This window comes from Panicum virgatum, chromosome 2N (genome assembly GCF_016808335.1).
Source record: "Panicum virgatum strain AP13 chromosome 2N, P.virgatum_v5, whole genome shotgun sequence".
NCBI lineage: Eukaryota > Viridiplantae > Streptophyta > Magnoliopsida > Poales > Poaceae > Panicum > Panicum virgatum.
This window is the reverse complement of record NC_053146.1, coordinates 14,714,143-14,741,885: the sequence shown is the minus strand read 5'-3', so window position 1 is coordinate 14,741,885 and position 27,743 is coordinate 14,714,143. Positions and strand designations below refer to the sequence as shown.

The following is a 27,743-nucleotide window of genomic DNA, read 5'->3' as shown; positions in this document are numbered from 1 at the left end:
AGCTCCGCCTCCCCCAAACCAAGTCAAATCAAATCTTCCCATTCGCCGCGGTGGGTCACGAGGGTCCCCGCCTCCCACCGCACCCCAGCCGCCCTCCCGAATCCTCCCTCGCTCGCGAGTCGCGACGACAGCGGCGGCGGCGCCGCCGAGGCTGACCGGCCGGTCCCCGATGGCCCCCCGCGCGCCGCCGCGCCGGCGGCCCGCGCCCGCCGCCGCGGGCGGCGCGGGCTCGGGGGACTCCGCGCGCGTGCTGCTCGCGCTCGCCGTGCTCTACGGCGCCCTCTCGCTCCTCGCCTACCGCGCCATCCACATGCGCCACGTCGCGCCGCTGGGCGCCGACGCCCCGCCGGGGGACTTCGCCGAGGGCCGCGTGCTCCGCCACCTCCACCGCCTCGCCGTCGACATCCCCGGCCGCCAGGTCCGCCCGCCGCTCCCGCTCGCCCTCTCGCCCTCGCTCGTGTGCTGATTTGTTTCACCGCTGTTTGCTGCTGCTGCAGGAGGGGAGCCCGGGGCTGGAAGCCGCCGCGCAGTACATCATGGGGGAGCTGGAGGGCCTCGCCGCGCGCGCGGGCCCGGAGTACAGGTGAATCTCCCCCCTCGCCTCCTTTCCGCCTTTTTGTCGATTTGGATCCTCCAATGCTTGCTCTGCTCTGCGGTTCCAGCGACAGCGATGGTTCTGCTGTTCTCGGGTGCTGGGTTGTGGTCCTGCCCGATGGCTGCTCGCTGGATTGCTTCTCCTAGTATCGCATTAAATCGGGATCTATTAAAGTTGGAATGCGACAACATATCAGTTTGCATGCTCTGCCAGACGCTAACATTACTGTGGTATCTGCTATCTGGACTTCGTTTGATTCGTCTTTAGGACGAAAGGACAGAAAGTGTGGTCCAAGCAGAACTGATGGAGTAGGGCCAGCTACGTTACCCGTTACCCCGATACGTATCCGATACGGATACGCATCGGATACGCGGTGGACACGTATCCATGGAGTATCGGCAAAAAAATAAATAAAACAAAATTCCGATACGTGGAAGATACGTATCCAATCCAGCAAACGTCCAACCTGGGCTGCGGATACGCCCAGCCACGAACAGAGTGGAGGCCGTGCAACACGAAGGGGAGCAGAAGGAGAGTCCTGTGCGGGCAAGGTTGCTCGCCAGCTCGCGTGCTCGCGTTGGCCGCCGAACCGCCGTCGATTCAGGCTCCGCCGCCGCCGATTGAAGCACCGCGGACCTCCGCCTTCGCTGATTGGAGCTCCACCACCGCGGGATTCGACCTCCGCCGCTGCCGATTTGATGTCCGCAACCGCCGGATCGACCTCTGCTGCCGTCGATTCGAGCTCCGCGGCTGCCGAATCGACGCTCCGAGCGGAGGTGGTGTGCCATAGAGAAGAGGGCGGACGGGGATGCGGGCGGTGGAGCAGATGGGGATGGGTTGCGGGGAGCGGAAGCAGCTGTGCGCCTGCGCGAGAGCTGAACTGGACACGGATGGGCTGGCAGTCGATTGGGCAGGGCACTGGTACACATATGGTGCTTAGATGGGCCGTGGGCTTTCCTAAGACAATGGTAGTCAGACCAGCATTATTATTATTATTTTATTTTTTAAATAGTAAACGTATCCGCGTATCGGATTGTTTAGGAAATTGCCGTATCCGCGTATCCGTATCCTTCCGATACCGATACACGTATCCGTATCCGTGCAACATAGAGGGCCAGATCCATGGTAGCTTGAAATTAACATTTGAAGCCCCTCGATTGGCCCAATATTATTATCAAGGCCACATCCTTATATCTGCTTAGTACCATCAGTTCACTGGACTAGGTTTTTGCAGTGGTTTTGTAATTTGGTTGACATAGCTGAAACCCAAACTACTAGTGGTCCAAATGATGGTTGAAATGTTACTTTTGAGTTTGTTTTTTGTTTAGCACATCTTGCATTGAAGTGAATGCGTATATTGGCTGAATTTCGCAAAGAAAAAGACATGTCTACCAATGTATGGTAGACAAACACATAGGATGGTTAGCAGAATTTTGTCCCTAAACCCGTACCATAGGTTGTCCTGATCCACAGGAGTTTCCATGCAACTGTTACAAATGGTGAGGAGAAGAGAGGCTGAAGTGTATGCCTATGTTGAATAGTCCCAAATGGGGATACATATACATGAGAGCACCCAAACCCTAGACACCAGGATATTACAATACTACCCTTCACGGGGATACACGGGGATACATATACATCAGAGCACCCAAACCCTAGACAACAGGATATTACAATACTACCCTTGACTATTATACCCTTAACAGCAACCACAACAGATCTTCGAATCTTTTATGTTCATGCAGTAGTTTCTGATATACTTGTTTTGCTATTCTGTACTAAGAACCACTGAGAAATTAACGAAACTCTGGTGCAGTATTTATAAATCTAATAGGACAACTTTTATGCAGTTTGTTTTCTATTTATAATCTGTTATTTACTTCACCTTTTCGTTTCCCATTGCAGAATAGAGGTCGAGGAAACACTTGTTAGTGGCTCTTTCAGCATGATGTTTCTACGTCATAGAGTAACACTAGGCTACAGGAACCATAAGAATATTGTCATGAGGTACGTTCATGGTTTTGCTCTCCTATCTTTCCACCGATTCTTTTTGTCTAAATGTTTACTCTATGTAATTGGGTGGCTGTGAATTTTATTAAACACAAAAAACTATTGAAAGTTTAAAACTAACTTAGTTCAATGTTCTTCCCACAAAAACATTAACTCCCATGCATGTTCATTCATATCCCTATTACAATTTATCTAAAGTGTGCATTTGTAAGCATACCTCCTTAAAATTTTTATGATAAAACTTTAGTGTTAATTTTGGATGTAATGTTATGTCTTGCCTCTACAATCTTTTTCAAATATATTTACTAAAACTGGAAACTACATTTATTCTGGTTCACTAAGATCATTTCAAAAGAAGCAGTGGATACAGTTTTCAATTGCTTATAGCATACAGAAGGAGTGTAACCGGCTATCTAGATGCGTAATAAGTACTATCCATTCATCTGTTGAGCCACCCCGACAATTACTGACAATTGTCAATCAAACCTGGTTACTAAGCCAGTTACTAAGCTGGAACATTGACCAGCCTAATTTAAATCACATTTCCTCTGGGTTAAGGGTTTGAGCTATGAAGCACCCTGAATATGCCCAAAGTTCCCTCCTGTTCTAACAACCAAACTTTCACTCTCACTGCACCACAAAATGCTAACATGATTTGTTTCAGTGTTTTCCCATGCCTTATATGGCTGAACTCATATAATAATTTAATTTAGTTTAGAATTCATTACTAGGACAGGGCCACTTTAACTATATTGGGGTTCTAATATGGGTAATAGTTTCTCTAGCTTTTATATTCTTTTTGAAGAGTCAAATTATTTTCTAAGATATAACAATTAATTACAGGATTTCATCAAATGTTTCAGAAGATGACGATCCATCCTTGTTGGTGAATGGACATTTTGACAGTCCGCTCGGATCTCCTGGTGCGGCAGACTGTGGTTCTTGTGTTGGTAAGTACAGATGTCTTATCTTCTAAACATAGACGTTGTTCTCACTATGCAGACTTCTAATGGAATATTCCTTTTCCAGCATCTATGCTTGAGCTATCACGACTCATCATTGACTCTGGGTGGGTACCTCCTCGACCGGTGATTTTCCTTTTCAATGGTGCAGAAGAACTTTTTCTTTTGGTATGTTACTGTGAGTTTTCACCTAATTGCTCGACCACTTGGCCTCACATATATGTAGAATGCATAAATGAAAATAGTAATTGTTGTGGTGGGAGTAATTTCCAGTAATGGAAATGCTCTTTAATTGGCTGTGCTTCAGTTCAGTCTCAGCCATGTTCCAAGGGCTGGATAGCTTCAACCTTCTCATCTGAGAGGAGATTACCTTCATTTATCTTGGTGCAAAAGAATTGTATGCTTGTATCTTGTTGCAAAAGAATTGTAGGGTTGGCCAACCTAGTAATAGTCTAATCCTACAAATAGTCTATCTGTCACAGATAAAGAAACATGAAAGTCCTCCAAATGATTTTTCTTCTTATGAAAAAAATTGATAAAAATGGGGATTTAACAAAGCAGCATCTAAAAGAAATGGTAAAAATTGTGTTGGTTCAGTTGATTTGTTTGTGTATTAAACCCACTGAAGCAACTTACCTGCTCCCATATTCGATGATGTTTAACCAGGGCTCACATGGTTTTATTAAGACACATACATGGAACAGCTCAATCAGTGCTTTCATTAATATTGAAGCTTCTGGAAGTGGGGGTACAGGTATTATTTTCCTAGTTAGTAATGTATTTCATATTGGTTTCCAAGAAATTATCATGTTGAGTGTACGGTTCACTAGTATATTTGTAACTTCTAACATATCCTAGTTTCATACAATATTTTGATTTAGTAGATCTGAAGCTTTTGTGTGCAATTATGTCTTCCTGTAACTACTATTCGATATTTGCATCTGTTACTTGCTTATTGGTTGGTTAAGTTTTGCTCTGTGTCTAGATATTTTAGTTCTGCATCCAATGGAACTGCTGCTGCAAGCCTATAGAGTTTTTTCTCCCTATGCAAAAGGACCATCAGATGGATTTCCCAAACAGTTGAGTCTATTAATTTGAATTGACAGATTCATAATGTTAAAACTCTTGTATTGATGTTAAGACATCAAGTTAATGTGCATTGTCCTAGATACGAGAAACCTTTTATTATGTTAATTGTTAAGTTAGCAACTGAGTACTGTTTGTCTCCTTGAGGAAAGTACGAATTGACTCTGTTTTATGGATTCATTTTTATTTAGTGATTTATTTGTTAAACTGATTCTTGTGTTGTTGGATAAAACATAAAACTACGAATGGCTTTTGTTTTTGTTAACACTAACAACCATACCGCATAGACATGTTGGCATGTTAAAGTTAATTTTTTTGTTTGACTACTATGCTGATTTTAGACGTGAATCTTATCCAACCAATTTACCTTTTTGTTACCAGATTTAGTTTGCCAATCTGGACCTGGATCGTGGCCTTCTCGTGTTTATGCTCAGTCTGCAAAGTATCCTATGGCCAATAGCGTCGCTCAGGTTCTTGCTTCTTAACTAGTTACCTTGCATCATTTCTTATGTATAAGTTGTGCAAAAGGGTTCATATACTTTTTTGGGGGTTTGAAATTGCTTCGTTTCATGTGCTTTCATAAGGCTATTTACATGCTTGTTTTAGCTCCTGTCTTTTTGCCTAGTTAGTTTTAGCCTACAAGCTGTCAGCCAAGCCCAGACCAAAGTAGCAGCTTATTTTGAGGTTTACGAGTATATCGATTGCTCACAATAATTGGCTTTGTTTGAACATTGGTAGATGCTGCTTGGCGGTGAGCATATCAGTTGCCTGTGAAGGAGGGAGGGATGGAGGGAAACCCAAAATTCTCATTTCCATGTGCCTTTTTCAAAAACCCCTCATTCTGTAGGCCCCAAGCCTAAAATATTAAGAAATATTGGTAAAAGAACATCCAAATCAACGAGTAAAAGAGAAGTGGTAGCATGCAGAAAATTAATTTTCTCACTTAGGCGATTGTTTGCAACTCACTGGTTTATGTCTCTTATGGATCTAAATAAGCTATGCACTGTTGAACCTAATAGTGAGCTGTTAAGCACTTCATGAATACTCTGTTAAGATTGTTAGATGCTGGATTCATCCTTTAGGAGTTTAGGTTGTTCTTCGATACATGTTGCAACCACTCAATCTTTTACCCTCTACTGCTGTATAATCCAGCTGATATATATTGATTGAATTATTGTACTTCCTACATACAGGATATGTTTGGACTAATTCCAGGTGATACAGATTATAGGATATTTGCTGAAGACATCACCAACATTCCAGGACTCGATATTATCTTTGTTCTGGGTGGTTATTTCTATCATACCTCATATGATACATTGGAGAATCTATTGTATGTATTAAACTACTGTCCTAACTAGAATTTCTAATATTTCATGTGAAATAATATAATTGTAGAATTATCCTTTCTGTACCAGTCCTGGAAGTATTCAAGCACGTGGTGAAAATTTATTCCACCTAGTCAAGGCATTCACAAATTCTATGTCGCTAAAAGATAATGAGACTTCAAATAAAGCTGCTAAGGATGGAATTGAGGATTCGCGAGCTGTCTTTTTTGATTATTTGACTTGGTTCATGGTAAGTTAATCATGTGTTCTTCCAAATTTGAGGATAGCACCATTTGGATGTGAACATGTTTTCTTTTCCACTAAATATGTCATGTATTTCTGCCATTGCTTGTGAACTATGATTAAATTTATTATTTTTCATTCCTACTTACAGTTTTTTTATTTTTCATTCCTACTTACAGGTTTTTTATTCTCGTGATGTCTCTCTGATTCTTCACAGTCTACCAATAGCCATTTTTCTTCTTGTACCACTGTTCCTGACGTTCCCGAACATTACCTTGATGTCATGGTCTCTATCTCTTTTAGATTTAATAAGAGGTAAGTGACTGAAATGTACATTGAAGTAATATCCTGCTAGCTGTTTTACCTTTTGCATATGAGGGTGGAGGTTATTTAAGGAAAGGAGTATGGGCGGTATCTGGACATAACATATAAAATTGTTCAAGCCTACCTGTTTGCATGTGTACTGCCCCTATCTTATAAATTTTATATAAAGTTTGATTTAAACTCTAGGAAAATCAACTAAGAGAAATGTCAAACAATTAATTTACAATTTGACATAATTTTTTTGAAGTCTAATTTTATGAACTTCAATTTTATTTTTTTCTCCTCTATAATTTAAAATTTCCAAGTAATGCAGTTACATCTTCACAATTAGGGCCTTAGCGCACATATAATTGTGGATTTACACTTGGTATTTGCTAAGTCTAAATAGTTGAATGCTATTTCGATAAAAGCTGAACTTTCTCTTAGTTGTCTGAAGCTAATCTTTTCTGTATTTATGTGTACACATTTCTTTTAGCTTTATAGATAATATCATATTAATTTGGATTATAGATAACCTTTTTGCAGTTTTTGTGAAGTTTTATGAGAAGTGCTCAGTTGCAAACTGATTAGATACTAGCTTTATGTGTTTACTTAATTCTGTAGAATAACTGTGCTAGCCAGCTATAATGTCTCACATATGGTTGCAGGAATGTTACTCCATGCATTTGGTGTCATCCTTGCGATATTTATCCCTGCTGGGGCTGCGGCATTAAGATTGTTGTTCACAAAAAATGCAATGAATTGGTAATTATCTGTCTTTTTAGAAGTTTTGGTGTCCATTGGCGATTCATTGTGCTTCTAGAATGTGAAAGGTGTATCAAGGGTTTGATTTGCATCTACCCACTAAATTGTGACAGTGTTGCTTCTAGATTTGCGCATCCACCCACTCTTATTTGTCGTTCCTACCCATTGTGGATATTTTCGCTTCCTTCCATAACAGGTTTTCTGTTGGGTACTTTAGTATTGATTTTTTTTTAATGTACTGCAGTTATTGTCGCACTGTGGTCTTGTGCCTTTAAGGTGCTTTCTCACTTGCATACTAGAATGTGCAACGAACCTATGTATTAATGTGAAATTTCCTGCAGTAGCAGTACCCTGAGCTTTGCTGGCATTTACCACTAACTTTTTGCAATTTAGCTAGGTCATTATAAAATTGAGGTTTTTCGCCACAGGGGCATAGGTGTTACAGTGTTGATGAATGGACTATTTTGCCCTTCAGGTTTTGCAGTCATGGCATGCTCAGACATTTTATGCCAATTTTGAGTCCTGAAAGAGACAGCCATGCTGCCTGACTATTTTAATGATGTATTTTTCCATAAAAGTTGCAAATGCCATAGATAGCAATTTTGTTCTTATATGTTCATTGCATGGATGCAGGTTTGCTCACCCTTATTTGGCGTTCTTAATGTTTGTCCCTGCTTCACTGGTTGGTCTATTGCTGCCAAGGAATATATGGGTATTTCCTTAGTTATAACGTGTAGTTTGTGCTATCCTTTCCCAGTTTCCTTTTTTTTGTTTGCTTGTAGATCATTTCGTTTTTTATGAAAAAGAATACAAATAAAAGATATGACCATCCTTCTTTATTGTATTGTATTGGTTGTTGATTTATGAATACTTTGCATGATCATCTGTGCCTGCAGATTGAACCAAATAGTTGGATACTGCTTTCTAGACTAGAGTATCCTACTTTATATGCTCAACAATAAGAAAATACTGGTTAATTGCTTTCATATAAATGATCGTAGTGCCTTGTGGAGAACATGCTTGTAGCATGGTTGTAAAGCCCTCCAGTTGTAAGGCTATCCACCTGGGCTCGGGCTCTGGTTCTCACAGAAAAAAGGCCCCTTGTCATGTGTTTCCCAAAAAATATGGGTTAAGACCTGGCCTGTGGCAATGATGTTCCTGTACGGGTAGAAACAGGCTTTCTGGTGCCTTTTCTTGACCTTTCAAGCAATGCCTTCGTGATGTCTCTCCCCTTCCACATATTTTGAAATCGAGTACTAGTTACCTGGACTATTACTGTTGGTGTATATTGAGCCCATGTATAGAGGCCCATCTAGAGGCCCATGTATAGGAACTATATATCCCACCCATCTAGGGTTTGGAGAAATACATCTAATTATTCCCTCTAACATGGTATCATTTGGCTAGTGTTTCTCCTCTCCTCCCTCCCAACCCAGGGCCGCCGCCGCCGCCATGGCCGGCCACCGGCCGCCGGCGCCGCCTCCTCTCTCCTCCTTCCCTCTCCTCCCCTCCTCCTCTGCTGCCGCCGCTGGGCCGGCCGCCGGATCCCCTGCTGCCGCCGCTGCCTGGTCCTCTCTGAGTGCGTGGTCCTCTGCTACTGCCGCCGGGCCGGCCGCCGGCACCCCTGCCGCTGCCGCCTAGTCCTCTCCGGGCGGGCGCTCCCCAGCCGCCGCCCTGGTCCCCCTCGGACCAGCACCGGAGGGCGCAGCGGGCGCCGCCGATCCGCCGCAGGATCCCCTGCAGGGGGCGCCGCCCCTGCCCGTGCAGGGTCCCGTGCAGGGGCCACCACCTCCGCCCGTGCAGGGCCTCCTGCAGGGGCGCCGCCCGCGCAGGGGCCTCCTGCAGGGGCGCCGCCCGCGCAGGGGCCCGTGCAGGTGCAGCCCTCACTGGTGCCCGACACCGCCGCCGCCGCTACAGCCGCTCACCGCGCCGCCGTCGCTACCGGCAAGCAGCCTGCCGCTGACGCCGCCGTTCCTGAGATCCTCCCCATACCGACAGCGCCCGCTCCCGCGTGGTCTGGACTCGGGATGGCGCCCGCGGATGCGCCGCTCGCCGCCGCCGCTCTCCGAGGGCAGCAGGTCGACGCCGCTCTTGCTGCGGCCCTCCTCGCCGCCAAGTCGGAGGCTTCGGCGGCCTAGGAGCGGGTCCGCGTGGCTGCCCTTGCTTTGGAGCGCGAGCGCGCCACGGCCGATGCTCTCGCCCTCCGGGTCGCCGAGGCGGAGCACTACTTCCGTGTCTCCTCCGGACAGCATCCCGTCGTCCCCGAGCACGGCGCCTCCTCTTCCTACCAGTCCCCGGCCCCTGGATCTGGACCCCGGCACGACCCGACCGACCCCATGGTCGCCCAGCTCCACCTCCAGGCCGCCGGCATTCAGAACATCCGGTCCCTAGTCACCGTCCTCCTCGACCCCACGTCCTCCTACGGACGCTGGCGGGACCAGGTCCTCGTCCTTCGCCGCTACGTCCTCGATGACCACGTACTCGTCGACTCGCCGATCGCGGCGCGGGACGTGGTGTGGCTGCGTCTCGACAGCGTCGCCATGTCCTGGATCTTTGGGACCATCTCCCTAGATCTTCAGGACCTCGTCAGGACCCACGGCGGCACCGCGCGACAGGCCTGGTTGGCGCTCGAGGGGCAGTTCCTCGGCAACGCCGAGTTCCGTGCTCTCTAGCTTGACGCCACCTTTCGCACCTTCGAGCAGGGGGACCTCTACGTTGGTGAGTTCTGCCGGCGGATGAAGGGCATGGCTGATGTTCTTCACGACCTCGGGTGTCTTGTGTTCGATCGGGTCTTGGTGCTCAATGTCCTGCGAGGCCTGAGCAGCACCTATGACCACCTGAAGACATGGATCACCCGCCAGAGGCCCTTCCCCTTCTTCCTGCAGGTCCGGGACGACCTCGCCCTCGAGGAGATCACCAGGGGTCTCGCGCCCGGATCGTCCTCTGTTAGAAGCTCAATTCTAACTCTTATTGAGCTGAGAGGATGACAATGAACTTGGAGCAATTTTCTGGTTTTCTCATATTCACAAACTCAAAGCCATGCCAACCCAAGGGGCTGGGGATACATACTTATAGGCAGCCAAGGCAGGCAGCCAAAGCTTGCTGCAGCAAAAGATGCTAAGATGCTAGTCAAAAGAACTAAAGCTAGATGCTGTCCTAGCAAACTGACTGTCCTAGCAAGATGCTGTCCTAGCAAACTGAAATATGCTAAAGGAATATATGCCTTGGTCCTTGCAAGGACTCTATGCCTTATCCATCCAGCACAAAGACTTATCCATCATTCTCCCCCTAAGTCTTGTGCGTCGTCTTGTGGGAGGATTGGACCATCCCGGTCCTGGAGCAGAGCTCAAGGAACTTGATCCTCCCAAGGGGCTTGGTGAGCAGGTCTGCAAGCTGGTCCTTGGTGTTGATGTAGCTTGCCTTGATGCTCCCGTCCTCCAAGCAGCCTCGGATGAAGTGGTACCTCACCCGGATGTGCTTGCTCCGTTCATGGAAAACGGGGTTCGTCGCCAAGGCCAGGGCGGACTTGCTGTCCACCCTGAGCTCCACCGCTCCAATGTCTCTGCCGAGTAGATCACCCAGCAGCCGAGCGAGCCAGAGCGCCTGAGTCGACGCAGTGGAGGCCGCTATGTACTCGGCCTCGTAGCTGGACAAGGCCACCACCTGCTGCTTGACCGACTGCCAGCTAACGAGGCACTCGCCAAGGAAGAAGAGGATCCCGCTCGTACTCTTGCTGGTGTCGATGTCGCCGGCGTGGTCGCTGTCGCTGTACCCGACGAAGTGTGCCGCCCCAGGGCACCTCGGGTAGTGGAGACCGTGGTCGAGAGTCCCCGCAACATAGCGGATGATCCTCTTCACGGCCTGCTGGTGCTCCGTCGTCGGTCGCTGCATGAACCGACTGACGTAGCCGACGGAGAACGCCAAGTCCGGCCGTGTGTGGGCGAGGTAGCGGAGGCTCCCCACAAGACGCCGGTACTGAGTAGCGTCCACCTCCTCCGCCGTGCTGTCACGGCTCAGCTTCAGCCTCTCCTCCATCGGAGTGAGGGCTGGGTTGCAGTCGGTGAGCCCAACGAGCTCGACGACGCGCTTGGCGTAGGCGGTCTGTCGAAGTGTGATCCCGGAGTCGTCCTGGTGCACCTCGATCCCCAGGTAGAAGGAGAGAGGCCCCAAGTCGCTCATCTGGAAGGTGGCCTTCATCTCCTCCTTGAACACTGCCACCTCCGCATCCTTGGTGCCGGTGATCACCAAGTCGTCGACGTAGACACCCACCAGCAGGGCATTGCCTCCTTTGCCCCGCCGGTAGATGGCCGCCTCGTGCGGGCTTTGCTCGAAGCCCATCCCCTTGAGCGTGGAGTCCAGCTTGGCGTTCCACGCCCTCGGGGCCTGCCGCAAGCCATAGAGGGCCTTGCGCAGACGTAGCACCTTACCCTCCTTGCCGGGGATCGCAAACCCCGGCGGCTGGTGCACGTAGACCTCCTCCTTCAAGTCGCCGTTGAGAAACGCCGACTTGACGTCCATGTGATGGACACGCCAGCCCTCCTGTGCAGCTAGCGCAAGGAGGAGTCGCACGGACTCCATCCGTGCCACGGGGGCGAAGGCATCGTCGAAGTCGACTCCCTCCTGCTGCACGAAACCTCGTGCCACCAGGCGAGCCTTGTGCTTGACGACGGTGCCGGCCTCATCCCTCTTCAGCTTGAACACCCACTTAAGGGTGATCGCGCGGTGACCGCGAGGGAGATCAGCAAGCTCCCAAGTGCGGTTCTTCTCAACCGCGTCCATCTCCGACTGCATCGCGGCACGCCAGGCCGCGTGTCCCTCGGCCTCTGCGAGAGACCGAGGTTCGCCATCGTCGCACGCGAGGTGCAACTGCGCCTCCAGGTCGTGAGGCACCAGTCCCGGCACCGGCTGGTCACCGAGAAGGTCCTCCATCGTACGGTACCGCAACAGCTCGCCGTCATGGTACGCGTCGACGCGCTCCTCGTCGTGAGAGAGCGGAGTAGCGAACTCCACCGGACTGTGCTCAGCACGAGCAGGTGTCGAAGTAGACGGGCCCGGAGGAGTAGCTATCGGTACTGGAGTGCGCGGCGTCGCCGGCTGTGGTGGTGCAGCCGAGGAACTCGGCGCAGTCGGAGTCGTAGCGGAAGGGCGTGGTGCCGCCGGTGTGGCGGGCGCCGGAGTCGGTGGAGGCTCGGGGACCGGGGTAGGCACGCTCGGCGAAGAAGAGCTGCCTACTCCCCCAGCTCCCTCGAAGTGGACGTACTCGACGGTGAAGTCGTCGCATGTCGGAGCCGAGCCGTCGTCCACCGCCTTGTCCCACGCCCATCCTCGCCCTTCGTCGAACACAACGTCGCGCGCCGTGCGCACACGCTGTGTCTCCGGGTCGAGAATGCGGTAGGCCTTCGAACCCGCCGCGTAGCCGATGAACACTCCCGGAGTGCTCCTGTCGTCGAGCTTGCCGATATGGCCAAGCTCCTTGGCGAACGCGAGGCAGCCGAAGACCCGCAGGTGGGAGACCGCCGGCTTGCGCCCATGCCAGGCCTCATACGGCGTCATGCCGTCGAGTGCCTTGGTGGGCGAGCGGTTGAGGATGTAGACGGCCGTCACCACCACCTCTCCCCAGAAGACAGCCGGCATCCCCCTCTGCTTGAGGAGGGCCCGGGCCATCCCCACAACCGTCTGGTTGCGCCGCTCGACGACGCCGTTCTGCTGCGGGCTGTACGGCGCGGAGTAGTGGCGCTGGATGCCCTCATCCACGCAGTACGCCGCGAACTCGGCCGCCGTGAACTCGCCGCCGTTGTCGGTGCGCAGCACGCGCAACTTGCGGCCGCTCTCCGCCTCCGCAGCAGCCTGAGCACGCCTGATGGCATCCGCAGCCTCTCCCTTGCTGCCGAGGATCATCACCCACATGAAGCGGGAGAGGTCGTCGACGAGCAGCAGGAAGTAGCGCCGTCCTCCTGGTGTGACCGGTGTCACCGGGCCACACAAGTCCCCGTGTACGAGCTCGAGCCGCTCCTTGGCTCGAAAGCTCGCCTGCTGGGGGAAGGAGTGCCGCCTCTGCTTCGTCAGCACGCAGACGTCGCAGAGCTGCTCCACGTGGTCGAGGCACGGGAGGCCTCGCACCATCTCCTTGGCGCCGAGCCGCTTCAGGGCCTCAAAGTGGAGGTGACCAAAGCGCTCGTGCCACTGCCATGCCTCGTCGTCCCTGCGAGCTGCAAGACAAAGAGGCTGGGCCACCCCGACATGGAGGATGTAGAGGCGGTTCTTCCCTCGAACCACCCTGGCGAGAAGCTGGCGACGGTGGTCCCAGATGCGGAGGACCCCGCTGTCGATCACCACACGGGAGCCGCTCTCATCGAGCTGCCCAAGGCTGATGATGGAGTTCCGCAGCGCCGAGATGTAGTAGACTCCGGTGAGCATCCGGTGCTCTCCGGACTTGGCGGTGAAGATCACGGAGCCCACGCCCTTGATCTCCTCGGCGGAGGAGTCCCCGAACCTGACGGAGCCACCTACGTCGACGTCCAGGTCGGAGAAGAACTCCCGCCGCCCGGTCATGTGGTGCGTGGCGCCGGAGTCGAGGTACCAGCCATCGACCCTGTCGTCGTCGGAGCCGTTGCCGAGGAGAACTCGGGCACGCGGCTCGTCGAGGTGGAGTAGAGCGGTGACAGGCGGTGCCGTCGGGTGCGGCTCCATGTCCCCGTGGAGTAGGAACAGAGCCGGCTCGTCATCCGGCTGGGCCTCCGCGACGTGGGCTTGGCCCCCACGCCTCCGCTGCGGGCAGTCCCTGGCCCAGTGGCCGGGCCTGCCACCGTTGTGGCAGGCGTCGTCTCGTGCCGCCTTGGGCCTGTCAGCGGCGCCGCCCTGAGCATCTCTGCGGGCGCCACCCTCGGTGCGCCCTCGTGCCCCGGCTTGGGCACCTCCGCGCCCCTTTCGCGGCTTGCCGCTCTTGCGGCCACCTGTCGAGGAAGAGGGCTCCCCCCTCCTCCTGTCACCGCGCCGAGCCTCCCACTGCTCCTGAGTGAGGTGGAGCTTCCCACCGATGGAGATGCCTCCCGAGGGAGGCTGTGGCTTGTCGCTGTCGACGACCTTGAGGCGACCTATCGCCTCCTCGATCGTCATGGTGGAGAGGTCCAGCAGAGACTCGATCGAGCGAGCGGTCTGTCTGTACCTCTCGGGGACGCAGCGGAAGAGCTTCTCGACGGCTCTCTCCTCGTCGTAGGTGTCGTCGCCGAACTGCACCACCTTCTGCAGCAGAGTGTTGAGACGGAGGGCGAAGTCATCAACATCCTCACCTGGCTTGAAGGCCAGGTTCTCCCACTCCTTGCGAAGTGCCTGGAGAGTGGTCTTGCGGGCACGGTCGCTGCCGATACGTGCCGCAGCGATGGAGTCCCAGGCCTCCTTGGCAGTTCGCTTCTTGGAAAGCGTGAACTGCATCTCGGACGGGGCTGCTGCGATGAGAGCATCTAGCGCCCGTCGATCCTCATCGTAGCCGACGTCGCCGTACCGGACTGCCTCCCACATGTGCCGCACCTGGAGCTTCACCTCCATGACTGCGGCCCACTCGACGTAGTTGGTCTTGGTGAGGGTGGGCCACCCACCGCCGGGACCGACGTCCCTGACCACCGCCTGGAGGCCGTGGTAGCCGGGGGCGCCGCCGCGCACACCCCAACCAGGAGCGCCGCCACCGCCCTGCGCGCCGCCGCCGCCGCCAGGGGCGCCGCCTCCGCCCTGCGCGCCGCCGCCAGGGGCGCCGCCTCCTCCGCCGGGTGCGCGGCCCATTGGACCGTCGCCGGGCGCACCGCCAGGCGCGCCGCCGTCCAGGCAGCCGCCGGGCGCACGGGCCCCTGGACCGTCGCCGGGCGCGCCGCCGTCCAGGCCACCGCCGGGCGCGCGGGCCCCTGGACCGCCGCCGGGCGCGCCGCCGTCCAGGCCATCGCCGCCGGGGTGGGCTGCTGCCCACCGCGTGGTCCGCTCCCGCGCTCTCTCCCTCTCCAACTCCTCAAGGTCCTCGTCGGCGGTGGCGTCGCCGGCGATGGAGCCGCTGAGGCTGCCGCGCAAGGTCTCAACCTCGACCTCCGCCGCACGCGCCACATCCTCCGCCTCCTCTGCTTCCACCTCCGCCCTGGCCGCTGCCAGCTCCGCTGCAGCTAGCCTGGCCGCCCTCGCCGCTGCGGCAGCGGCTTGAGCCGTCGCTCGCCTGCGCTCCTCTGCCGCGGCGAGCTCGGCGTCTCGCTGGCGCCGTGCGCTCGAGGCGACCGAGCGCTGAGACGGTGCGTCGGACATGGCGCGCCTCCAAGGGGCTGTTTTGTGGAGAGGGGGAAGGGAACGGGGAAGAAGCGGCTGGTGCAGCAGCTGCTGCTGCTGCAGTTGCTGGAGCAGCTGCTGCTGCGGCTGGTGCAGCTGCTGCTGCTGCTGGTGCAGCTGCTACTGCTGCTGTGCTAGCTGCTGGTGGTGGTGGTTGGGCTGCTACAGAGGCTTGGGAAGGGGAGGAGCAAGAGATATCCAACCTACAGGAAAGTACGGCTCGGATACCAGATGTTAGAAGCTCAATTCTAACTCTCATTGAGCTGAGAGGATGACAATGAACTTGGGGCAATTTTCTGGTTTCTCATATTCACAAAGTCAAAGCCATGCCAACCCAAGGGGCTGGGGATACATACTTATAGGCAGCCAAGGCAGGCAGCCAAAGCTTGCTGCAGCAAAAGATGCTAAGATGCTAGTCAAAAGAACTAAAGCTAGATGCTGTCCTAGCAAACTGACTATCCTAGCAAGATGCTGTCCTAGCAAACTGAAATATGCTAAAGGAATATATGCCCTGGTCCTTGCAAGGACTCTATGCCTTATCCATCCAGCACAAAGACTTATCCATCATCCTCGTCCACCCCCACCGCGCTCGTTGCTGCTCCACCGGCTTCCTCCGCCGCTCCTGCCACCTCCCTCCTTGCTGCTGCTTCCGCCAGGTAGACCGGGGGGGGGGACGGGGTGGCCCTGCTTCTGGGGGTACCGGAACCGGTGGGGGCGTGCCGACTCCGGCCCCGGCTCCCGCTCCTGCCCCTGCCCCTGGAGGTACGCCCTGGCCATCCTTCAGCAACCCATGGTCAGAGCGCATCTCGATGCGACCCTTCCAGGGTCAGGGGTGGGGGGCGCTCGTCCTCAACTCCAGCCGGCGGCCATGTTCTCCGGTGCTGCTCCCCTCTTCGCGCCGTCCTGGACCCCGCCCGCTCAGCCCAGCCAGCAGCCGACCTGGCCTCGGGGGTGGGACCAGGCCGCTCTGGCGCAGTCCTTCAGCACCATGGGACTAACGCCGTCGGTCAGCACCGAGTTGATCGCCGACTCGGGTGCTTTCTTCCACACCACTCCAGATGCTGGTATCCTCTCTTCTGTCCGACCCCCACACCCCTCTTGTCATTTTTCCATCATGGTTGGTGATGGGTCTTGCCTTCCTATCACCACTGTGGGTTCTGCTCCTGGCTCTTTTCGTCTTCCTATTGTTCTTATTGCTCCTCAGATGGTTCACAACCTTTTTTCTATTCGCCAGTTTACTGCTGACAATTTCTGTTCTATCGAATTTGACTGTTCTGGTCTTACTGTGAAGGATTCGGCTTCCCGGCGTCTGCTCCTCCGATGTGACAGCTCGGGGCCCTTTACACCCTTCGTCTTCCTGCTTCCGCTACTCCGCCTTCGACTTCTTCGTCTGCTGCTTTTGCTGTGACGCCGTCTTCCACCACCTGGCACCGCCGGCTTGGTCACCCCGGCCGCGACGTTTTGGCTCAGCTCAGTCGTAGTACCGATGTTCCATGTGCTAGGACTCCTGCTGAGCACCTTTGTCATGCATGCCAGTTAGGTCGTCATGTCAGACTTTCTTTTTCTTTTTCTTTTTCGCATGCTGCGCATGCCTTTGATCTTGTTCACTGTGATCTGAGGACATCTCATGTACTCAGCATGTCTGGTTATAAATATTATCTGGTGGTGGTTGATGATTTTTCTCATTACTCTTGGACTGTTCCTTTGCGCGCCAAGTCTGAGACCTTCTCCACCCTCCACTTCTTTTCCTGGGTGTCCACTCGGTTCGGCCTCACCATTAAGGTCGTCGAGTATGACAACGGGCATGAGTTCGATAACTCCACCTCCCGTTCCTTCTTCCTCACCTCTCGCCGCGTCCTGGTCTTCCGACATATCGCGTTTGACGAGTCGGACTTCCCCTACTCCACCTCCTCCATACCTTCTCCTGACCTCGAGCTGGAGTCTCTATTTTCGACTGACCCGGTGGTTCAGCCACCTTTACCTGTCTGTCCTTTCCCTGCAGGTTTTCCCAGTACACCGGCACCGCTTCCGGTGATCCCTGCTGCGCCTAGCGCGGCCCCGGTGCCCACTGTCGTGCGTGCCACGCGCGGCCCCTGGACCTCCGATCGTGCCGCGCGCGGACACAGTGTCCCCTGCTGCTCCATGCGCGGCCCCGGTGCCTTCCCCTGCACCTGCGCGATACGCTCAGCCGGTGCAGGTGTACCAGCGTCGTTCGGCGCCGACACCGGTGCCGCCGCGGTACGCTTAGCCGGTCCAGGTGTACCGGCGTCGTTCGGCGCCGACACCGGCGCCACCTCCGGCTCCGGAGGCTCCTGCGGCGTCTACACCGGAGTCGTCGCCTCCGCCACCTACACCAGAGCCGCCGCCGCCGCCGTCCCTGACTCGCTCTCTTGTTGAGCTGGCGGTGTACCACCCGCCAGTCATCCATCGGGATCCTCGGCATATCCATCCCATGGTGACTCGGCGGATGGTGTCTCAGGCCGCGACTCTCTCCGCCACCGAGGGAGAGCCGTGGGTCTCTCCGGTATCCAACTCTGTCCGCGACGCCCTGGCGGATCTTCACTAGCGTCGCGCGTTGGAAGAGGAGTACACAGCTCTCCTTGCCAACCAGATGTGGGACCTCGTGCCGCGTCCGTCTGGTTGCAATGTGGTCAGTGGTAAGTGGATCTGGACGCATAAGCGTCGGGCTGATGGCACACTGGAGCGCTACAAGGCTCGCTGGGTTCTCCGGGGTTTCACCCAGCGGTCTGGTGTGGACTATGATGAGACCTTCAGTCCAGTGGTGAAGCCTGCTACTGTGCGCACGGTCCTCTTGCTCGCACTCTCTTGCTCCTGGCCTGTGCACCAGCTGGATATGAAGAATGCCTTTCTCCATGGCACTCTGTCAGCGACAGTCTACTGCAGTCAGCCAGCGGGATTTGTGGACTCGAGTCGTCCGGATATGGTCTGCCGGCTCAACAAGTCCCTCTATGGTCTGAAGCAGGCTCCTCAGGCTGTACTCTCGGTTCGCCACGTTCTTGCTGACTTTGAGATTCACCGAGGCCAAGGCTGACACTTCTCTGTTCATCTACCGCCGTGGGGATGAGACTGCCTACCTGCTGCTCTACGTTGATGATATTGTGCTCACCGCCTCCAGTCAGCAGCTGCTTGAGCGCATTATCTCCTCTCTGCAGTAGGAGTTTGCTATGAAGGATCTTGGTCAGCTCCACCACTTGTTGGGTGTTACTGTTGAGACTCGCCCGTCTGGCCTGTTCCTTCACCAGTGGCAATATGCACTCAACATTCTGGAGCGGGCTGGGATGACTGATTGCAAGCCATGCTCCACTCCTGTCGATACTCAGGCGAAGCTGTCTGTTGATCTGGGTGACCCGTGGCTGATCTTACTGCCTACCGGAGACTTGCCGGTGCCTTGTAGTACCTCACCTTCATCCGGCCGGATCTCACCTATGCCGTTCAGCAGGTTTGTCTTCACACACATGATCCTCGGGAGTCTCACCTTGCTGCACTGAAGCGTCTCCGCCGCTACGTCCGTGGCACTGTTAGTTTCGGCTTGGTTCTTCACTGCTCTCCCACCTCTGAGCTGGTGGTCTACACCGACGCTGACTTGGCTGACTACCTGGACACTCGCTGATCCACTTCCGGCTACGCCGTCTTCCTGGGCGGCAACCTTGTCTCTTGGTCGTCCAAGCGGCAGCCGGTTGTCTCCCGCTCCAGTGCTGAGGCGGAGTACCGGGTGGTCGCTAACAGCGTGGCGGAGGCATCCTGACTCCGACAGCTTTTGGCGGAGCTCTACAGCCCGCTCGTCTACTGCGACAACGTCAGCGCCGTGTATCTCTCCACTAACCCCGTCCAGCATCAGCGGACGAAGCATGTGGAGATCGACTTGCACTTCGTGCGCGACAGGGTCGCCGTCAGCGATGTTCGGGTTCTCCATGTTCCGACCACCTCCCAGTTTACTGACATCTTCACTAAGGGTCTTCCCTCCTCGACGTTCTCGGAGTTTCGCTCCAGCCTCAACGTAGCCAGTGGCTAGTTGTGGCTGCGCGCGGGGGGGGGGGGGGGGGTATTTGCCCTTTGTACTTTCTTGTTGCCCAGTCTTGAACACCGCTGCGCCGGTAGTTCAGACTGCGGGGGGGTGTTGGTGTATATTGAGCCAATGTATAGAGGCTCATCTAGAGGTCCATGTATAGAAACTATATATCCCACCCTTCTAGGGTTTGGAGAAATACATCTGATTATTCCCTCTAACAACTAGGAAAAAAGGCTATGTTGTTGTTGTATTCCCTCTAACAACTACATATGCACAACTTTTAGGGTGACCATAATTTGGAATGGTCAATTGGCCCTATATCCTTGTGTGACAGAATTTTTACGGTAATATCAAATCATTTGCAAATAGAAGGTTTTTGCCAGCATTCTGAAATCTGCATAATCTGTCTTATGAATAGAATATATAAGTTTTCTAGTTCCTTGCATGCAGCTAGCTTCTGCTGGTGGTGAAAGTGCACTGTAAGTGAATATAGTTTATGCCTTTTCTAATGGATTTCTGTTTTAAAACTCTAGGGGCTATCGGAGCAAACACACTTTTGGGGATCTTTTGGGTTGTATTCTGTAATAACTATGGTATGGTTCTGAACATCTCTAAAGACCCCTTTACCTTGACACATCGCAGCTGTGCTACTATTAATAATAACCTTACTGCATCTCGTTTGCAAAATACTTTAGCTTTTGTATACATAGCTTTTTTAAATTTTGGTTATTGATATCTCCACTAGTGTTGACATTGAGTATGTGAATTGTAGATTCATCTTGAAAAGTACTACCATAACATTTCAATCTTACTAGTTTTTATTTAGGGTTAGTTGGATCCATGCCACTGCAACTTCTTGAAGTTGGATTTCATGTTGAAATCCATGCCATTGAGTGGCATGATTTTCAACGTGAAACCCAAATTCACGGAGTTGTGGTGGCATGAATCGAATTTTCCCTTTATTTAAAGATATATTACAATAGATAGTAGTGATCTAAGCAGATCAAAGATTACTCGTTATTAGGATCTAGAATCAAAACATGATTTCAGTTACATAACATATGATGTGGACTTTTTGCCAGACTTTATTTTGGGAGATTTTATTTTCTGGTTCATTTTAACAGGGTGAGGAAAGGGGCAGTGGGAGTAATGACTGATAAGGCTCTTTGTAATAGTAGGGATTGTTGCTTCCTGTATATGGTGATTTTGTTCCATGTCTACGCATTACTGACTAGCCATCTTGAAAAAATAGGGCCACATAATACATGTACATAGATGTGAACATTCATGATGCGCATAATAAGATTACAGACAGTACTTTTTTTAAGAATAAATAGTTGGTGGTACAAAAGCTCTGAGGGAATTTACTCTAGTTTCAATGTTCCTAGATGTTTCATGCTTAGTCTAATTCATTTTTTTGCAGGCCTACATGCTAGCTGGGCTGAGCGGAGGTTTTCTAACATTTTTCATTTCCATGTCAATGCTTCTTGGGCGATTTATCTCTAGCATCATTAAGAGACAGTGGAACCAACAATCACCAAAGTATGCAAACTCTGTTGTACTTGTTGATCTTATTTGATTATTTTCCATGTTTACAATGTGATCAATCATATAAATTTTTTTATTTACTCAACACAAATTATTAATTTCGTTATGTCATCATGCCAGCGCCATGATATTCCAGAAACAGTCACTTAGTATGACTGGCATATGCACTGTTTGACATCAAGTGCCATCAACAAACATTTATCATGAATTACTAAACGGACAGTTCGATGCAAAAGGAGATTTTGCACAGAAGCACCTTTTGGATCTCTTTTGGTTATTAGTTACCAAAATCACAAAAGTGAATTCATGGCGCCTATGACAAGAAAAACAGAATATGAAATTTTCACCAGTGAAACCTAATCCAATTAGGAGTGCACAAGTGATGCCTATTTGAATTTTAAGCATGAATATATTTTTTAAATTTCAGATCAGCGCATACTACAATGTAACTGTAAGATGTATATGGGATGTTTTGTGTAAGAAAAAAGTATGTGAAATACTGATGTTACGATGTCATGGTTTAGAAAATGATGATGGTATTATTGGCCTCGTTGGTTCCCTATTTCTTTGACGTAACCTTTGCACCAACCAGAGGCCTCTTTAATTGACTTATTTTATTTGTGAAAAAATTGATCTAGTAGAGAATTTCCATTGAGTGAATGATAGCATTCACTACACATTTTTTTGTCCTTTTGTTTGTTCTTGATCAAATTAAAAGTATTTCACACTTTTATATTTTTTTCCTTGCGAATTTGAACCCTGTTATGTGGGTCTAAGAGTTTACTTGAAAATTTCAATCTTCGTGATATTGTCCTACACACGTAGTTTCTCTAACAAAACTTCTCCATGCTAAGCCCACATCGAACCGCCATAATATGTTTGCTTCGAGATCTGTTTTGATTTTTTTTATTCAGACAAATAATGTGCAGGTTGTTGGTTGCATATGTGGTGCCTATGATCCCATGTCTCCTTTATTGTACTTACTATGGTGGATTCCTTATTCAGTTTCTGATTGAAAAAATGGGCATGATGGGATCTCTTCCAAAACCATATGGTCAGTATACTGCCTCCAATTTCAGTTCAGAGTTTGTTGAACTATTTGGCATTAAAACATTTGGTGTGAATAGTTGAATATCATATTTGCATTAAGGCAATTTTGGTCCTCGACACCCTGATTTTGTGTTGTTTGGTTAACACACCTGAAATGTGGTTTGCCTGCATTGCCTCCTAGTTTTGTGGGATGCGGGTTCTTTATTGGAAGGCACTCTGCATATTAAAATATGATTTCTTCGTCATCTTCCATTTTTCTCCATGATGAGTTGCATTTGGAAGATAAATTCACGTGGAATGTACTACAAAATAACTTGAGAATAATAAAGATAGGAGCATACTATTCAACAGGCTCCACCTACTGACTTGGGTGAGATAGACCTTTCACAGACATGCTATATAATAGCATGGAATATTTAATAATGGTCTAACAAATAGCAAGGTCTGTTATCTAGCAAACTCATGAGGGAACAGTGCTTTACTACAAACACCATAATTGAAGTTGTTATGTAGTGAAATTTTCCTTGCATTCATTAGCTAGATAGTGAGCTTACCTACTGATTTAGTTGAGTACCGGAGTATAAGCATATGAATAGAATGTTCTCCATTTGCTTTGCTCCATGGAGTACTCTTATGTTCAGGACAATTTGTAATCTGAACTCCATTTGGCATCAATAGCTATGAATTAACTTAACCATTTGGCCTTCTTGCAGGGTTTTTTGTGCCTGATATTATTGTTGGAGCCGCAGTTGGACTGGTGGTTGGTTGGTGTTTTGGTCCTCTAGCACCTATTGCTACTCGTTGGTTATCCAAGACCTCAATTCTCCAGGGCCTGTTACAAATTACAGTGGTTGCTTTGGCTATCTCATCCCAACTATTTCCTTACAGCACTGGAGCACCAAAAAGAGTTGTTCTTCAACACACTTATGTTACAGGTTCGCTCTTCCTTGAGTCATGGAAAAAATGATGCATTCCCAATTGGTATGGTACAAGTCTTAAGAACTTAGTTTTATTGTTTACAAAACTGCAATGGATTTTAAGTATTCATTTGATCCTCTGTACTCACTTTTTATTGAGCTGCTCTGGCTCCACCTCCAACTAAAACCAAGTTATTGTTTACAGTGGAGGAAAGTCTAATTTTCTTGCCCATTGGAAAATAGTGCATGGTTTCTGTATTACGGAATTTCTGTAATAATTTTTTGTGCATCAGTTAGTAATTAAAAGTTAAAACCACCCTTTTCTGCAAAACATGTGTCCTTTTCTGGACCTGTCCAGATATTGATATTTGTAGATTATTGCTTTTTAGCACTGTCATTTTGTCCAAAGTTATTACAAATGTTCCGAGCAACAAAATTTATACTTATCTACATTGTGAGAAATAAAATTTATCTAATGCTTATCCCTGGCCTTTCCAAAACATTATTCTTTTCCAGATGCTAATGATGTTGTGGATTCAAACTATGGTTTCTCGGTGGTTGATGCTAACTCGTTGGAGTTCCTTTTCAACAATGCACCTGAGGCAGCCAAATGGTTGAAGGATAACTCAGAGTTGTCCTTTGAAGAAAAGTATCGTTCTGATAGAAGCTCCTGGGTGGTGAGTAATCATGACTGTACAGTTGGCTAGCCTTAACATTGAGTCATCGGAATTGTCACAAGAGCCTCTAGTTTTTTCGACACATATTGTGCCATTAGTGAATGCATCTTGAAGGAAATACACCAAGCAATATTCAGCAATATGGTTGTTTCATTTTGCAGGCTCTGTATCCTGTCCCTTTCTTGTTCTCTGGAAGTTTAGAGTTTCAGGCACAAACTGATGAAATTAGAAAGCACTACCACAATTTTCCCCAGCTACATATTCAGAAGACCTGGAGTAACAATGGGCAGCGAAGGGTGCATCTCAATCTCTCACTGGGGTACGAATTTTATTGATTTTACTACAATCAACTGAAAAGATAAAAGATAAAAGACAAAAGAGTACAGTTTGCTAAATCTGTTAACCATTTTTTTTTCATATGCATATTCATTTTACATTGTTTTATCTATTTCAGTTCATTATCAGAGATTTGGACTGCTGTGCTCAATGTTACTGGGCCATTATCAAATTGGTCCTTCGCTGATAACATGCTCCCAGGTGGTTGCAATATTTTCTGCCATTTACTTGTGTTTGCTTCCATTAGACTTGCAGGATAATAACTAATTCTGTTGTCCTCACTAGCTCCTCAAACTGTAAGTGGCGGACCACCATCATATATTTGTCGACTCAGTGGAAAGAGCGATGTGGATTGGTCGTTCTGGTTGGAGGTAATTATATATACCCCATAATCAAAGGCATGAGAATCACTACTAGGGTTTTAGATTGGTCCTAAAATGGCATTAGTTCTTATTTTTAAATTATAGCAAACTAAGACAATAAGGCCATGGGACTAATATAGTGTGCCAAAGAACACATCTGAATATTATTTATTACATTCATTTCACTATACCTGCCTACTGCCTTAAAGCACTTTCTGAGGTATAAATTCAAACTCATGATATTCTTCCTTGTGGCATAACCATAGGTATAGTTATAATATTTGACAAATGTGCTCTTAAATTCTCACGCCACTCTTAATATTTGATATTCTTCATGCGGACATGGTCTCACTACCAATACCACATTGTTTTGTCGCACCTCCACCTTTACCTGCTGTGGACACTTACGCATGCCAGCTTGGGTGTGGACTGTGGTTTTGAATGAGATGTTTTGTCACACCTCCACCTTTACCTGCTGCTGTGGACACTTACGCATGCCAGCTTCGGTGTGGATTGTGTGGTTTTTGAATGTGATGTTTTCTGAAACACTAAACCATGAAGTTGGGGTTATGTTATACCTTCTGTTCCGCACACTAAGTAGGGGTTTCCTTTAATTTTCTCCGTTGAGTGAACTTTTCTTATTAACTACTATGTCATTAAACATACTCCCTCTGTCCTGTATTATCTGTCGTTGGGGAGGCATGCACGAAAAACAAGGAGAGAGTTAAAGACCAGCGTACCCCTATGAAACCGGTAGCGGCCGCTCTCCTCTGCAGAGTGAGAACAGGGGAAGAGATGAGGTGACCGAGTGACAGAATAGGCTGCAGGGCTGAACAGTAGCCTAGAACGAGTGACAGAATAGGCTGCAGGCTGGACAGTACTCCAGAACGTTAAAACGGGACATGCTACTGGTGCTTGAACGACAGATAATACGGGACGGAGGGAGTATGTCCTTAAACATATGATGTTTAGGACAAGTTATCTAGTTCAAAACCAAATGCGAACGGGTGTCTAGATGGATTGGTTAGGTTGCCTCAGTAGCACTCCTAAGTTCTTGGGTTCAACTCCTGATGGGAGCGAATTTCATGCTGGGGTTAAAAAAAATTCCCCCGTCTGCCGCCACACCAAAGCATGAAAGGAAGTAGATTGATCAATTGGAGGGCAATGCCCGTGTACATATATAGGCAAGGATGACCTAGGGTTTATAGACAATACCCAATCAATGGTGATCCTTGGCTATTAGAGAATCATCTACCATAAACCGTACAAGCAACACAGGTAGCAGGCTGGTGCGCCATGGCCCAAAGGCTGGCCAAATAACCCTTGCTAACAGGAAGGTCACGGTCCGCACTCACACGGGTAACGACACCCCGTGTAAGGGTGGAGCAGGGGTTTAGGGGTTTTCTCGGCCTGCGTGAGAGGTCTTCTCTTATTCAATGCTCGGGGGTTTCTTCCCCCGCAGGCTGAATTTTTTTAGTTCAATAATGAACTACTTTTCTTGTCTTAAATGTCATATATTTAAGATCAGATGGAGTAGATTGTTTGGGTTTCCTTTGTTAATTTCTGTGATATGTTGATGTTCAAGTAGAGGTTACTTTCTCCATCTCTCAGTTCACTCTTTGTTGGAGCTCCTTTTCTTGTTAGTCATTATAATATTTGTTTCGCTGGAAATTTAAAACATATTTCTCTGAATAATGAATAATATTTGTTTCGCTGGAAATTTGAAACATCTTTCTCTGAATGATCACAGGCCAACTCTTCAGAAAGTCTGAGAATCGATGTAGCAGTACTTGATCAGTATCTTGTTGATAGCACAAAAAAGCTAAAGAGCCTCTTCCCAAGTTGGGCAGATTTGACAGCCTTCACCACATTTCTCTCAACATATTATCTATGATGTCCTGTATTTGATTGAGCAAATGTAAATCTTTTAGGAGGAAAAAAAATGGAAGTATAGTACTATGTTTTGGGGGTATGTAGTTTTCTTACCGCTAGCTGGTCTCATGCTTGAGTGTGGCGTGTTTGTAACATCTTTGTAATCTTAGCGTGCTATAGTGATTGCTCCCAAGGTCGTGGAAATTCATCGATTGGATAAACGAAATTGTGTGCAAGTCGTATACACTAACACGCCGAAGGGTTTCAGTGAGAAGAATATGCGCACACACAGGATGCCTGCACCGGAGCAATGTCTAAATACGGTGCGAAGTTGAAGTACATGAGTTTTTACACAATGGATGTTCCGCGCTCGTTAGAAGATTGTGAGCGTCGGAGCTGGAGCTTTGGCCATGTCGATCATGTGAAGTGCGTCATCCGGTGATAAGCAAAAGTGGTAAAGCTTGTAGTTACCGGATGGCCCGATGTGCATCGGGGTGATGAGCATTGCAAGAATAATGGCTAATTTGCTGAGGTGGCGGGTACAAAAGTGTGCACGTCCCAGCAATGGCAAGAGATGAAACCTGGTGCACACTTTATGTCCCGTCGTGGGGCAGCGCGGCTCGAGGCTGTTGCGCTCCATCGCCTCGTGGTGAGTCCGCGGCGAGTCCTCCAGCGACAGTCCGTCCGGGATAACTACGACGTTGAGGCCGCCCTCATCCGCCGGGGTGTGATGCCGCCGCCTCTCCTTGCGCGCAAGATGGCGGCCGGCGGTGGTGCACTTCAGTGTGGACGAGTGTGATTAGGGGTGGTAAATCATCTTAATTTCCCCATACATAATCTAAGTGTAAAAAATCGGACTTTAATCTTACATAATTTTGAGCTAAAAAATAAAAGCTAAGTAGAATTATGAAGAAACAATTAGAGTATCTTCAACAGTCTTTCAATCCCTAATGCAATTACCATATCGTGAGAGTAGATAAGAAATTAGTGCTCCAGCAGTCTCCTAAAATCTTTCTTTTTTCTCAATAATTATTGGAACATCCCAACAAATGACCCGGGAGAAAGTTATTAGGAGACTGAAAAAGTAACTCCTTCAATTCCAATTATTAAGAAAAATTATTGAAGGAATGGTGGAGATGCTTAGAGCCATGGTCTATTAGCACCCTAAGCGTGAGTCATGAGACTCGTGACGTGGGCGCGGAGGATGCGCCCTGCGCCCGAGCTGCACGTGCGGCGCGACGTGGCCGTGCGCCGGGAACGGCACCAGCACGACGTGCGGCTTGGCGGCCGGCACCGTCGTCGACGACCGGCCGAGGATGCGGTGCGGCTGCTTCTTCCTGCACTTCTCTGCAGCAGCA

General features: G+C 49.9%; 1 protein-coding gene across 2 annotated transcripts; it reads left to right on the top strand.

The window, feature by feature from the left end:
- On the top strand, nucleotides 1–26,621 carry LOC120658078 (endoplasmic reticulum metallopeptidase 1-like). Of its 2 annotated transcripts, none has more exons than XM_039936289.1 (21): nucleotides 1–418; nucleotides 498–583; nucleotides 2,501–2,602; nucleotides 3,449–3,555; nucleotides 3,635–3,735; nucleotides 4,234–4,321; nucleotides 5,035–5,123; nucleotides 5,847–5,986; nucleotides 6,072–6,231; nucleotides 6,404–6,539; nucleotides 7,196–7,292; nucleotides 7,926–8,004; nucleotides 20,157–20,216; nucleotides 21,047–21,165; nucleotides 22,086–22,225; nucleotides 22,935–23,156; nucleotides 23,655–23,815; nucleotides 23,977–24,134; nucleotides 24,270–24,352; nucleotides 24,437–24,522; nucleotides 26,264–26,621. In XM_039936289.1, exons 1-21 carry the CDS (start codon nucleotides 170–172, stop codon nucleotides 26,405–26,407), a joined length of 2,607 nt encoding a protein of 868 aa, XP_039792223.1. In that variant the 5' UTR covers nucleotides 1–169; the 3' UTR covers nucleotides 26,408–26,621. The 2 variants fall into 2 exon arrangements, with proteins under 2 accessions (XP_039792223.1, XP_039792224.1); XM_039936290.1 differs by having other exon boundaries at nucleotides 170–418; nucleotides 22,101–22,225.
- The last annotated feature ends 1,122 nt before the right edge of the window (nucleotides 26,622–27,743 follow it).